Source organism: Polypterus senegalus, chromosome 14, assembly GCF_016835505.1.
Source record: "Polypterus senegalus isolate Bchr_013 chromosome 14, ASM1683550v1, whole genome shotgun sequence".
Lineage (NCBI taxonomy): Eukaryota > Metazoa > Chordata > Cladistia > Polypteriformes > Polypteridae > Polypterus > Polypterus senegalus.
This window is the reverse complement of record NC_053167.1, coordinates 144,208,638-144,223,512: the sequence shown is the minus strand read 5'-3', so window position 1 is coordinate 144,223,512 and position 14,875 is coordinate 144,208,638. Positions and strand designations below refer to the sequence as shown.

At 38.5% G+C, this 14,875-nt stretch overlaps 1 protein-coding gene across 1 annotated transcript in view; it reads right to left on the bottom strand.

Moving 5' to 3' along the window:
- Window positions 1-3,375: 3,375 nt before the first annotated feature.
- LOC120515224 (interferon-induced protein 44-like) overlaps window positions 3,376-14,875 on the bottom strand; it is a 35,860-nt gene continuing 24,360 nt past the window's right edge. Inside the window, exons 3-4 of the mRNA XM_039736003.1 lie at window positions 9,043-9,143; window positions 3,376-3,864 (exon numbers count right to left, since the gene is read on the bottom strand). Of these exons, the coding sequence (XP_039591937.1) occupies window positions 3,649-3,864; window positions 9,043-9,143 (317 nt within the window). The 3' untranslated portion in view covers window positions 3,376-3,648. The remainder of the gene's footprint in view (window positions 3,865-9,042; window positions 9,144-14,875) is intronic.

The following is a 14,875-nucleotide window of genomic DNA, read 5'->3' as shown; positions in this document are numbered from 1 at the left end:
ACTGCAGGATTTTATTTCTATTGCAGACCAATCCTGCGTATGTTCATCTATTTGTGTCAATATCCAGGTTTTTATAGTTTGTATATTTGCCACCCATTAATAAAATTGAAAGTTAGGTATAGCCATGCCACCTTCTGATTTATGTCTTTGTAGGGTCGCTCTTTGGATACGTAGATGTTTTGAATTTCAAATAAATGAGGTGAATCTAATTTCTTAAAAAATGATTTGTTGATGTATATTGGAATGTTTTGAAATAAAAAAAGAAGCTCAGAGAGGATATTCATCTTAACAGTGTTAATTCTTCCAGCTAGAGTGAGATGAAGGGTTGACCATCTATGCAAGTCTTGCTTAATTTTTTCCATACAGACAGCAGAATTTTGTTGATAAAGAGCTTTATGTTTACTTGTGAAGTTGACCCCTCGGTATTTAAACTGGTCTGCAATGATAAAAGGGAAGGTGTCCAATCTAATATTGTTTGCTTGAGAATTCACTGGAAAGAGTACAGTTTTACTAAAATTAATTCTGAGACCGGAAATCTTTTGAAATTCCATTAATGCTATTAGGACTGCAGGCACAGTATTTTGTGGGTCTGATATCTACAGTACCATGTCATCTGCATATAGAGAAATGTTCTATTCAAGTCCTTCTCTGATAATCCCCTTTATCTCATAAGCATTTCGACATGAACTGCCAGTGGCTCAATTGTGATTGCAAAAAGCAGTGGTGACAAGGGGGCATCCTTGTCCAATACCACATTCTAGTTTAAAGTAGTCTGAATTAATGTTGTTAATTCAAATTGAAGCTTGTGGACTGGTATACAGTAGTTTGATCCATGCACAAATGTTCAGGCCAAAGCCAAATTTCTCCAATGTAGTGAAAGGTAGATCCATTCAATCATATCAAATGCTTTGTCTGCATCCAACGATAATAATATTTTTGGGGTGTTAGACTTTGTGGGTGAATATATTACATTACACAGGCGTTGAAGATTGGAAGCTAAGTGTTGGTATTTAATAAGTCCAGTTTGATCTTGTGATGTTACTGAAAGCAGCACTTTCTCAGTCCTTCTAGCTAGGACTTTGGAGAGTATCTTAACATCATTATTCAGAAGTGAAATTGGTCTGTGTGATGCACATTGTAATAAGTCCTTATTTTATTTAGGAAAGACTGCAATTAATGCTTGGCAAAAAGTTTGGGGGAGAATTTTATTGTCTCTAGCTTTTGTAAATGAAAAAAATGTAAATGTGAAATTTTTATAAAATTTGGCAAGATAGCCATTAGCGTCTGCTGCTTTCCCACTCTGAAGCACATTAATATTAAAAAGATATTATATTCTTTATTCAAACCCAAACCTAATTACAGTAAAAGATTAAGTAAATGTCATATGAACTTCAATTCACATCTAATATATACATTGTTTAGCATCTACAACACACCTAAAATAATAGAAATAAAGAAAAAAGGCCTTGTAATCCCATAGCACATTCTCTTTTTCTGTTTATAATCACATTTAGCCTTAAAAGGAAGTTCAACTTAAAAGTGTTCTGTGGTATCTTTAACTATATTAACTATATGTTAATGTTACTTACAATTTATGAGATAGTGTCAAGTTTTCAATTTCATTTCTTTTAAAACCATACCTATGCATTCGACTGATATTAATTACAATAAATGTTACCTGATAAAACAGAGCAGACACAGAGATTTGCTTAATAAACTGTAGGCTGTAAAACAAGAACTATACTCCTCTTCTTTTGTACACTTTATCCTGGCCAACTGTCTGAGACTTCTTAATCTTCTGGCTCATCGAGCTCTTTTTATTTTTAGACATTAGAGCATTAGAATAATCTTGTCCAGAACAGGCCATTCAGATCAACAAATCTTACCAGTCCTGTGCACTTAATACTTCTAAAATAACATCAAGTGAAGTTTTGAAAGTCGCTAAAGTCCTCCTATCTACCACACTACTTGGTCACTTATTTCATGTATCTGTGGCTCTCGTTGTAAAGAAAAACCTCCTAACATTTGTGTGAAATTTACCCTTAACAAACTTCCACCTGTGTCCCCATGTTCTAGTTTAACTCATTTTAAAGTCACAGCTTCGATCCACTGGACTTTATCATGATTTTCAGAAAGCATTTGATAAGACTCCACGTGAGAGGTGCCATCAGACTAAAAGAAGTGGGAGTTCAGGTGATGTTTGTAGATGGGTACAGAATTGGCTCAGTCAAAGGAAGCAGAGGGTGATGGTGCAAGGAAACTTATCAGAATTGGCTGATGTTAAGAGTGGTGACCAGCAGGGGGAAGTGTTAAGGCCACTGCTATTTTTAATATATATAAATGATTTGGATAGGAATATAAGGAAAAGGCTGGTTAAGTTTGCAGATGATACCAAGCTAGGTGGACTGGCAGATAATCTGGAATCCATTGAATTATCACAGAAGGTCTTGGACAGATTTGTGGTAGATGAAATTTAATGTAAGTCAATGAAAAGTATTACGTGTAGGAAGTAATAATGTGAGGTTTGAATACACAATTCAAGGTCTGAAAATCGAGAGTCCACCTTATGAAAATGATTTAGGAGTCATAGTGGACTCTAAGCTATCAACTTCCCAACGGTGTTTAGAAGCCATTAAGAAGGCTAACAGACTGTCAGGTTATATAGCGCCTTGATGTGTGGAGTACAAGTCACAGGAGGTTCTGCTCAACCTTTATAACACACTGGTGAGGCCTCATCTGGAGTCCTGTGTGCAGTTTGGGTCTCCGTTTCACATAAAAGTCCAGAGAAGAGCAACTAGGCTGAATCCAGGGCTATAGGGGATGAATTATGAAGAAAGATGATGTGAGTTGAACCTTTTCAGTTTAAGTAAAAGAAGATTAAAAAGTGACGTGATTAAAGTGTTTAAAATTAAGAAAGGAATTAGTCCAGTGGATCGACACTCTTATTTTAAAATTAGTTCATCAAGAACACTGGAACACAGTTGGTAACTTGTTTATGGTAAATTTCGCACAAACATTTGAATTTTTCATTTCACACAAAGGACCACATACATATGGAATAAATAAATAAGTAATGTGATGGACAGGAGGATTTAAAAGAGTTTCAAATTTCAGCTTGATTCCATTTTGGAGAAATATTGTAGGTGAACAGAATTGGCAGGTTTGAGCTGACTGGCCTGTTCTTGTCAAAATCATTCTAATGTTCTAGTTCATAGTGATCGATGGAGTCTTTCCTGACTGTATAGGATAGCAGACAGGGACAAACTCTGCATATTGCACCCGCCTGTTGCAGGACTTACATGTACACACACACTCACGATCACTTGTGCTGTGTAAATGGGCATTTGTCCATCAACTTAACAAGCATGCGAGAAACAAAACACAGTGAGGAATGGCAAGCACTAAAACTACAGTTTAGATTAGCATTAACTTTATTGCTGAGACTTGTATGTTGTCTGTGTTTGTGGGTATAATAAAAGTACAACATTTGTACTGTTGTATACTTAATAGTGTGAGTAACAAACACCAAAAGATGGTGTTTTCTATGAGTATGTTTTTAGCAGTTGATGTTTTTATTCATTTCGTATAATCTTCAACTCAATTTTTCCCTGGGCTAGTTCCGTCTGAACTCTGTGACTCTGATAATCCTTATGGCATTGCTTCACAGTTGGGCTCATGTGTTTCTTTGCTCTTTCCTCTCTGTTTTATCTCATCAAAGTAGGCATCAGCTTGTCTCAAGATTTGCTGCAGGGCTTTCAGAATCAGGATGTCCACGTTCATGTCCAGCTCTGTCTCAATCCAGTAGTTTCTTACTGGCAAAACACAGGAAGCTGGGACACCCACCAGATCCCACACTTCCAGTACCTGGAAATAGATGAGACTCAGTTAGCAGTTCAGAAACCACTAGAGAGTTCTAATGTTTAATAATGAAGCTGACATGACCTCCTAAGCTATTAAATTAAATAACAATATTATTTTTTAAACTCATTATTCTTGCTAACATTGACTAAAATATGTAAAACCATCCAGACCTTTTTAAGTTAATGAACTGTCAATCCATTCTTGGCAAGCATCTTGGAGAAGATCGTTGTACAGAACTAAGTTCCAAGGCTCCCAAATAAACTGACACATAGCTGATGAACCACCTATGGATGTCCAACCCAATGCCTTTGACCATTCCAAGTTGGGTATACTAAAAATTTTGAGATCCAGAAGATGGAATCACACATGACACTAATGTTGATCGAATTCAGTTGAATCCTTGCAGATATTGAGGCACAAATCTTCTATTTGTTAAGTCAGCTACAGTTTTTTTTTAATAAAACAAAATAGCTATAAATAAATGCTACAAACGGTCATAATTTGATTTGCATTTTAAAAATGTTAATGGTTTCTGGGGCTCTAAATATAATTTATATATAATTTCTGGGGTTTTGCAGACCTAGGAATCCAATGGTCAAATTTGCATCTTTTTAATTGCTACCTATTCTTTCCATGATCATGCAGTACCATTTTGTTTTTCTATGATGACCACCATTTTGGCACTCAGAGGTCATGGATGGCATGACATCACAGGTCAAGGGTACAAAGGTCAGCCCCTTGGCTTTTCTGATTACCTAAGTTCAAACGCACTAAAAATAATTATGTTTCTTTGTTCATTTGAAATGTTCTTTGGTGTAAAATCTTTTCAGTTCTTCACTATGATGTACATCTGTCTTGGTCAAGTTGCATGGATTATCCTCGATTTTGATCTTCTCACTGTCATCTTTCAGTACGATTTTTTTTATCTTTCATTCTTGGCTTAGTTTATTACATGCTTGTGCACTTGGTTATGACTTTAGCTTGCTTTTCCTGTGTTTTTTCTATCTCCTGATTTCAGTATTAAAATCAGCTGCTGCTTCCATTGTCAGTCAGTGCACACACAATCTTTGACACCAACATTGAAGAAACAGGAAAAGCCAAGTGTGTACTACCCGCCACTAGCATAACAAATCAAGAATTTATCAAACAGCATAGCGTCCACTCAAGGCTGTGAAGTCAACAGTGGAGATAAAGAAGCCAATGAAAACAAAGAGGTCCAGTGCCACAGATGGAACTCTGTATGTCTTCCATTGGGAGAAAGCAAATCCTGTTTAAGAAGAGTAAAAGTCTTAGGCTTAGTCCACACTAACATGGTTACATTTGAAAACACTATTTTTATTTCCAAAGTAGCCTTTTCAGATTGTTTTGTTAAAGTTTGGCATCGACGGTGAAACACCAAAAATATGTAAATCTTTCCAGTTGGACATGTATGGTCAGTCAAGAGTGTGTTCCATGATCAGAGTTTATTTTAACATATTGCACATTTGGCACACTAACTTTCCAAAGCCATGAGTTGGATGGCGTATTCCTGAACAAATACTGCTGCACAACCCAAGGGTGGCAGTGTCCTGATCCACGATGTAAATATTAAAGGCGCTGCACAATGCCAGGTTTTTTAGGACATTCCAGTCTAACTATTTGTTCGGGACAAGCTGTTTAAAATGAAGGAGTTTGTCACAAGAGTATTTTAGCATAGTACAGAGCAATACTTATCTGACAGTAGCAGAGAAACAGCATCAGTACAGCTATGGTAGGTTCAGCCACAATTATGGAGAAGGTGAGACAGGTGAGGTGCAGTGATGCAGATGATCAGCAAGCAGCAGAAGACGCATAGTAGGAGATACTACCAGATGCACATGAAGATACAAAAATTCAAAGGTTCCAACATACAGCCATATACATATAAAGCTGGGTATTACAGACACGATCGCTCTAGAGCTCCCGCCACGTGGGTGTGAACATCAGATCATTTCTCAGACATTAAGCACATATAGAAGGAATCAAAAGCAGTCCAATATTTCCAGTTTAATCAAGAAGACATATCACCCTTGGCTCCTAGATTGCCATGGTGCAAAGAAATGTTCATAGGACTCGTCCCATGAACCACAGAAAGATTCAGTTGCCCACAAGGCTGAAACCCAGTCAAGGCAAAGTCCATAAAATCCAGAAAAATAAATCCAAATCAATACAAATAAAAAAGTGCAAAAGTGCAAGTTCAATGCAAATTTTAACGAAAAGTGTTGATAACAGGGATGAGCAGCAGCAACATGTACATGCCAGGGTCCTCTCCACTGTTTGCATCATTATTCCCATGCAAGTGTCTTTGTGACCCATATGGGGGTATCGAGCACAATCATCTGACCCACTGCGACCCACATCACAGTACACCGCTACCCACTACTGTTATAAACATCAGAAACTTTCAACCCACTGGTTGAGACATACTGATGTGTGATACTAAACAGAGGATAGCAGATGAACCTGTAAAGGGTGCTGTGAGAAAGTCATTTGATTGGCTAAACAGTGACCTCTAATGGCAGAGCTATGTAAAAACTTTCTCATATTTTTCTTTACGTACTTCCATGTTAGAGTTCATTTTCTCTTTGCCTTTCTTGCCTTCGTGTTGTGTAACCGTCTCGTTTTCTCCCACACCACCTTTATTATGAATACCTTATGTCACTACTGCAAAAGCAGAGCTCTTTCTGAGTTCAATCTTTTCTTGGAGTGATTTTATTACATCACCTTGAAAGGGGAGTTTACATCTGTAAAAGTCATGCAGCTAAGGGGATAAAAGCAGCAGTTTCCATAGTGCGACATTTGATTGTCCCTGTCTCATTTCTTACCATACTGGAGCCAATCCTCACTTGCAGTTTAGTTAGCAGCCATACAACATGTACTTCAGCACACATCATCCACCTGAAGCTAAGCATGTTTGGACCAGGCCAGTGCTTGGATAGGAGACCATCTAGTGAAAGCTTGGGTTGCTGCTGGAAGAGGTGATGATGAGACTCCACAATCACAATGGAAAGTGTTTTGAGCAGTGAGATAAGTGCTATATAAATTTAAAGAATTTCTTATTAGTTTCAGATGTCCATAATAGCCAATAGGCTTAAAAATGATAGAACTTTTCCTGCTTTGGTAGGCTGCAGGGAAGACAAGTGAGGATAGTGGAAGGAGTCTGAAGGAGAGAAGGACACTGTTACCATGACTGGCAGATGTTATTGCCACAGAATGGAAACTGACATGCAGGGATGAGCAAAATCGACTGGGAGATAAATTATTAGTCAGTAAAACAAACTGACAGTCAATACTTGGAAGACAAAATAAGTGTTTGCCAATGCTAAAACAAAAAATGAAATCCAGATTTGAAATTACCTACTCAAAGTGTCACTAACCAGGAAAAATAACTGGTGCTCTAGGGAATGTTTTATTTATTATACAGAAAATCCATCAACTTGGACAATGAAGTTCAGTGATGCTGGTGTGATGATTACACACAGTGTGACTTTCCAGACTGTGCTTACAAGTAATGGGCTGCTGCATAAAAGTAATTGCTCCAAAAGGTGGTTGCCCATCAACATAAAGAAAATAGCAAAATTAAAAAATTAAAATGATTATTTTTAAATTAAAATTAAGTCAAAAAAGGAAAATGAACCCTAAATCCTCATAACTCAAAACAACAACAGAGCATATGTTGTTCTCACAGTAAAATTGCTCAAGTCAAGTCAAGTTGGGGAGCATGCACTGGTACAGTACGTTGCTGCACCCACCACACACCAAAACAGCTCGGGATCCTGGTTGACAACCCCCCAGGCAGACACGCCGTCCAGTCCCGCCCTCCGGAAATTACCCTCTATCTGCCGCAGCCAGGTGTTATGTGGACAACCCCTTGGCCTGGTCCAGCCACTCAGGTCCCCAACAATAAGTATCCTATGAGCTGGATCACCCTCGGGGAAATACGCCACATGGCTCTAGTGCCGTAACTGACGCTCCCTCACAATGAAGGTAATGTGCCTCATCTGAGACTCCCAGAGCAACTGCTCATTTAACACAAAGTCAAACCAGCGGTACCCAAGGATTTTCCAGAGAGACACACATGAAGGAGTCCAGTCTTCGCCTCATGTCACTGAAAAGCATCCATGTCTCGCAACCATATATCAAGACAGGAAGCACCAGGATTCTAAAGACTTGGACCTTCGTCCTTTTGCATAGATATGGGAAGCGCCACACAACTCTTTCTAGCGACCTCATGACCCCCCATGCTATCCCAAACCGTCAACTGACTTCACAGGAAGAGGTCGACACTCTCTCCGCAGACAGACACACTGCTGATGGCTGTGCCCAAGAGGTCATTAAAGGCCTGGATCTTTGGTTTTTATCAGGACACTTGCAAGCCCAGACACTCAGACTCCTCACTCAGTCTCTCAAGCGCTCCGATCAGAACCTCCATTGACTCCACAAAGATCACAGCGTCATCAGCAAAGTCAAGATCCGTGAATCTTTCTTCACCACCAGATGCCCCACAGCCGCTGGACCCCCTGACCCTGCCCAACACCCAGTCCACACAAGCATTGAACAGAGTAGGAGCAGAACACACCACTGACGAACCCCAGAATCAACTGGGAAAAACACAGAGGTCCTGCCTCCACTCTGAACAGCACTCCCAGTACCAGTATACAGGCCAGCCATAATATCCAAGACCTCGAGGGGATCCTGCAAACCCTCAGGATGTCCCACTGGGCAGCTCGATCAACTGAGAACCCTCAGTGCCAGGATGCGGTCGATAACAGATTTCTTAGGTGTAAAACCAGACTGTTCCGGTCGCTGGTAGCTGAGCAAGTGATCACGGACGACTCTTGCAAGGACCTTACCCAGCACCAAGAGCAGTCTTCTCCCCCTGTAGTTGCCGCAATCCATGTGATCACCCTTCCCTTTCCAGATAGGGATGACAAATCCCGTTTTTCAGTCAGTTGGGATGATGCCAGTCTCCCAAATGGAAGCAAAGATTGCTTGCAATGCCAGGAGGACAGCCTTACCACCAGCCTGCTCAGGCGCAGGAGAAATGAATTAACAAGTAGTGATCCATAGCACTAGTTTAGTATTATACAGTATATTCTCTATTGATGAAACTGTAAAAAATTGGTATAGAATTATTATTAGTGCCAAGAAAAGTTAACTTACTTTCTTCTGAATGCAGCGGCTTTTATATACTTTGCTCAGGTCATCTTTAACGATGTTGCAGGCAAGGTCTACCTTAGTGAGAAGAGCAAGCTGGGGAATCCCTGCAGGAAAAGAAAAGAGAAGATTATTGAGTACAGCTGAGATTTGACTGAGAGGTTCTGCTGTCTACTAGTGTCAAACTTTTTTCGTTTGAAAATGTTGTTTAAATATCACTTTAACCTCATATGAGAAGCACTTAATTCTCCTCCTTTTCCTCCTTAACTTCCCAAAAATATCAAGAGTATTTTTAAAAGGTTTTGGTCTCCAACATATTTATAATTGAGCATTCAAATTATTATAATAAAAAACCATTGTTCTTACCACCCACTTTCATTGTAGGCCATATTTCCATTTTAGTTACACTATGAATGTGTAGACGGGTTTCTGTTCACATGAGTAGCAAATTCACAACTAACTCTCTTAGCCAGTTAAGCCACTAAAGAATGGCTTCAGTTTATGAATTGGGCTTCTGAAGTGAAAGTTGTCTTTCTGCTGTAGGCTCTTTTACTTGGGCAGTGCTACATATCTATTAACTATCAAGGCAATGACAGCCAGTGCATTTATCTTAATTAATTTATTTGCATTTTGATGCAGAAAGTACACAAGCTGTACATACTGGCCCAGAATATATCAACACATTTATTTTCTTATGACAAGATTTTTTTTTTTATTTCAAGGCCCTGCAATGTGGCAGTCTCATTTTAAAATTAATTTAGAATTATTAACGGTTTTATTGTAACTAATTAATGTTATTAATTAGTAACATTACAATTTGGCCTCTGGCTTGTTACCATACATTTTTAAATGAATTTACTAAAGTGATGAGATGCAGCTGTCAATGCAGACCCGTACTGGCCTGCCTCAACTGCTTTCTTGGACAAGATGTGTAATTGAGAAATGTCACACAGTCAGCATAAAAAATCCAATGGCTGCCCACATCTATAAAATCTTTGCGATCACAGCTACCTAAAGAGTCCTGTTATGTCTTGTTGGAAGACCTGCTCATCCATAAATTAATTTGGCAGAAAGGATGAGTATCCGGAGCAAGAATAAAAGTTACAATGAAATGAGCAAAGATTCAGAGTGAGGACTGAATTAAAGTGGAAAAGATTCACATCTGGGCTGACATCATATAATGAGAAATGTTCAGTTGTTTTCATATAAGTTGTCTGAACTGTTATATATCATAGTGAGTTATGGGGAGCTCAGGTACTGTGATATTTGTGTAGTGCAGAGAAGCAGCTTACACCTTTTATTTCAGACACTATTTTAATGCTCATCAGACTGAGTGCAAAGAGCAGAAGGAACACTGTGGATTTTTGTGAATGTGCAGTGATGAAAAAGGGAACAAAGTATAATTAAAACTAAATGTGTATTCCACACATGGAATTGCAGGCTGAATTTGTCCATGTCACTGCCAGGGAAAGTAAGTTACATTATCCTGGCTGACTCAACAACAGAAATGATTCACTCTGTGCTAAAATCTTAATGATGCATTATTCTTAATGCTGGTGACTTCAAAGAAAGAATGAAAGCATATTAGTCCTGTTCCTTTCATGGACACTTCTCTATCCAAATACTAATACCTTTATATATAAACCTGTGGCCCAATCCAAGCAGGTCTGTCCTCATCTTACTGTCACCAACAAGCCTGTATTGACAGTAGCAGCTCTTTGTTATCCAAGTCAGAAGTTTTTATGTGTGTTTGGGGCACATGGTTGTTGTTTGTTTATAGGTTTATACTTCATGCAATGATATGCGTGCACCTGCAGACGCTGCTGCTATGCAATCAGTGCACTATTCATACTTGCATGCATATTTTAAAAAAGCGCTATATAAATGTAATGAATTATTATTATTATTATTATTATTATTATTATTATGTAAATCTGGAGGATTTCACCAGGTGGCAGCACGAGATATCATTACGGTGAGAAAACAACGTTCGGCTTTACTGTGTTGTGAATTGCCTGAAACATCCATTAAATTCCCAGGACATCTTTCCACAATATCTCTGAAAAGGATGGATGTTTACTGATTACATCCAGCAATTCAGGGATACGCCTATTCCAGCAAGCATTAAGTGTGAGGCAGAAACAATCTCTGGATGGGGCATCAACTCATCGCAAGGTGAATACAAGCTCACACATACACTACTATTATTTTAGCATCACTAAATCCCCAAACCTGCATGTCCATGGTAGGAAACCATAGCACACTGTGGAAACCCACCAGGAAAACATGAAAACTCCAGGCAGGGAACACCAGGGACGTGACTCTCTACTGCGAGGCAACAGTACTACTGTTCTGCCACTGTGTCGCCTCCACATTTGTGATTATTAACAGCATTAATTATTTAATCGAAGTTAACAATTTATTTGTAAAATGTAACATTTCATCATGAAAGTGATATTAAGTATAAATCTAATAATTCTAAATGTGCTGTCAACGCAGGAGGAAGCCTCAGAAATTTGTGGCGATTAACAACTGGGTCAGTTTTAAGATGATGTTTACAATGTTCTACTTTAACGACAAAATAAACTACGAGATTAAAGTGGAAATTTCGAGATTAAAGTCACAATTTCCATTTTAATCATGAAATAGACCTTTTTTGCTTCAAAGTGTCCCTAATTTTTTTTCTTGGTGGCTCAAATACGCTTCCGTACATTCTGATGCTGCAGCAAGAAAGAAGAAAAAGAAGATGGCATGTGAGACCTTTAAAATGTATGATGTCATTACGATGGGGAATATGCAACATTTGTATTGCCTATGCGAAAAATACATGAAGAATAGCACCATGAATACACTTGTATGTCAGCATTTAATTCTGATGATTTGCTTCACCACATCTAACTATTCATCAAACATTAAAGCACTCACATTGTTCCTGTTGGAGCTGGAAAGCGGCTTGCTGTCACATGTTGATAGTAAAGAAAGACTCTGATATTACATTCCACTGAGCCCTCTGATTTTTTGCTGGTACTGCCTAAGGTCATGCTTAATGGACACTTCAAATGAATGTTGGGAACATGAGGCAGCCATGATGCATGCACATATGCGTTGTGAGCATGAAGTATAAATCAGCCCTAACTTTGAGCACTGAGGAACTACAAAGTTTATTAAAGATGGAACTCAGTGCACAGCACTTTATTTCTGATAGCTCCTCTAAAGTAAAAGTTCGTTAGATCTTCATAACCAGTGTTGCAGGAGGAGGAAGAGCATGGAATCAGTTTGACGTTCCTTTAGATTTTGAGTTCAACTAAAAGGCTCATTCTGTTCCATGCCATGCCACTTTAAGATCAGAGGAGTACAGCACATTAACACTCGGATCCCTGAAGCCTACAAAAAAGCGTAATTCCGAGCCACCTTAAATTCCGGGCACCTCACACCCAGATAAACACACTTGAGCTCTGAGAATTTTGCAACTGACTTCTGCTCCATTGGTGGGGGGATGGGATAGCAGGCTGCTTACTGCTTGTGCTGATTGACACATTTGCAAAACAAAAAACGCTGATGAAGAGGTGTGAAGTAATTTAAGGTGGCATGGCCTTTCTGTAACTTCAATTTAACTTAATTTAACTTAATCCTGATACTCTGTATGTTCAATTTCCTCATAATAACTATTCATGGTGGCTCTAAAATCCGTACTAACCTCTACTCTCTCTTCTGTTTCTTTTTCCGGTTTCTTTGTACTCAAAGCTTCATGATGCTCCAACAATGATGGATGGATTAAAGGGCAGAATTCTACGTGACCATCTTCATCAAGCCGTTCCGTGAGAACCCTAAGTCCAAAGAGGACTGTTTCATTTATGTTAGGTAGAATGCCCAGAGGGGACTGGGCGGTCTCATGGTCTGGAATCCCTACAGATTTTATTTTTTCTCCAGCCATCTGGAGTTTTTTTTTTTTTGGTTTTTCTGTCCCCCCTGGCCATTGAACCTTACTCTTATTCGATGTTAATTAATGTTGATTTATCTTGTTTTATTATTGTGTCTTTTATTTTTCTATTCTTTATTATGTAAAGCACTTTGAGCTACTGTTTGTATGAAAATGTGCTATATAAATAAATGTTGTTGTTGTTGTTGATGAGATTATGAGTTTTTTCATAGGTTTCAGAGATTCAAGTGTTAATGGATAGAAGAATGGTGAGAACAGACCAAAACATGCAGACAACAGCTTACATTTTACTTAAGAAGGTACTGGCTTGTACAGTAGATGCCTTTCAAAGTAAAATCTAAAGTCAAAGTCTGAATTAGCACAAGCCGAACAAATTTGAAGTGTTCATAAGAATGATTTACTTCATGAGGTAGAAGTACATAGTAAACAAGCATAGCTGCATTCAGATATTTGAAATATTAAAATTTTGTCCTTCAATTGAAGTGTTTAGTCTCTGTTATAATAGAAATCCCTCATTGTTGACCTTCTGATAGAGGTCTGTAGAGGGTTAGATTGCTAGTAAAGGATCAAAAATAGAATCATATTCATAATCAGTGACTTTGAAATAGTCTAAAATGAAACCTCAAATGCTTACTGTATGTTTGAAATATGTCATTTTGACCCTTCATGGAGTGGCTTTTAGGAACCACTGGTAAAGAATTAAATATCTAAAATATGATCATATTGGTGATCAGCAAACTTGAAACAGCATTACATGACATGCCATAAACCTATATTGCTGTTCTTCATTTTTTTTACAGTCATATGAAAAAGTTTGGTAACCCCTCTCAGCCTTTCAACAAAAAAGATAACAGTGGTATGTCATTCATTTAGGTTGTTTTCCAAACAAAGATTTTTAGTGAAGGAGTGTTTAGTTGTATGAAATTAAATCAAATGTGAAAAACAGGCTGTGCAAAAATGTGGGTCCCCTTGTCATTTTGCTGATTTGAATGCCTGTCACTGCTCAATACAGTGATCCCTCGCTACATTGCTTCGACTTTCACAGCTTCACTCCAGCGCGGATTTTAAATGTAAGCACATCTAAATATATGTCATGGATTTTTCGCTGGTTCGCGGATTTCTGTGGACAATGGTTCTTTTAATTTATGGTACATGCTTCCTCAGTTTGTTTGCCCAGTTGATTTCATACAAGGGACTCTATTGGTGGATGGCTGAGAAGCTACCCAATCAGAGCACATATTACGTATTAAATAAAACTCCTCAATGATATACGATATGCTTCCCGCACGGTGCTTCGCACACTTAAAAGCTCTAACAGCCCGTATTGATTTTTCATTGTTTGCTTTTCTCTGTCTCTCTCACTCTCTCTGACATTCTCTGCTCCTGACAGAGGGGCTGTTTGCACAGAGGCTGTTTGCTTAGAAGATACGGACGCTCCTCTAAAAAATGCTGAAAGACTACCTTCACATTGATCCCTTCATTGCGGCTGCTTTATTCCGGTGCTCGCATATTTAAAAGCCCTAACAGCCCTATTGATTTTTGATTGTTTACTTTTCTCTCTCTCTGATATTCTCTGCTCCTGATGTGCGCTCCTTTGAAGAGGAAGATATGTTTGCATTCTTTTAATTGTGAGACGAAACTGTCATCTCTGTCTTGTCATGGAGCACAGTTTAAACTTTTCACTAAAGGGTGTTATTTCATGTCTATAGGGCTCTAATAATGTTAAAAAACGTATTTAGAAGGTCGTAAACAGGTTTTCTATGCTCTAACTGCGAAAATATTAGATTTATAAATAAAGAATCCTACTTATGCAGAGGCAGGATTGTGAGAATGGTTACAGACAACCCACAGATCACCTCCAAAGACCTGCAAGAACATCTCGCTGCAGATGGTGTATCT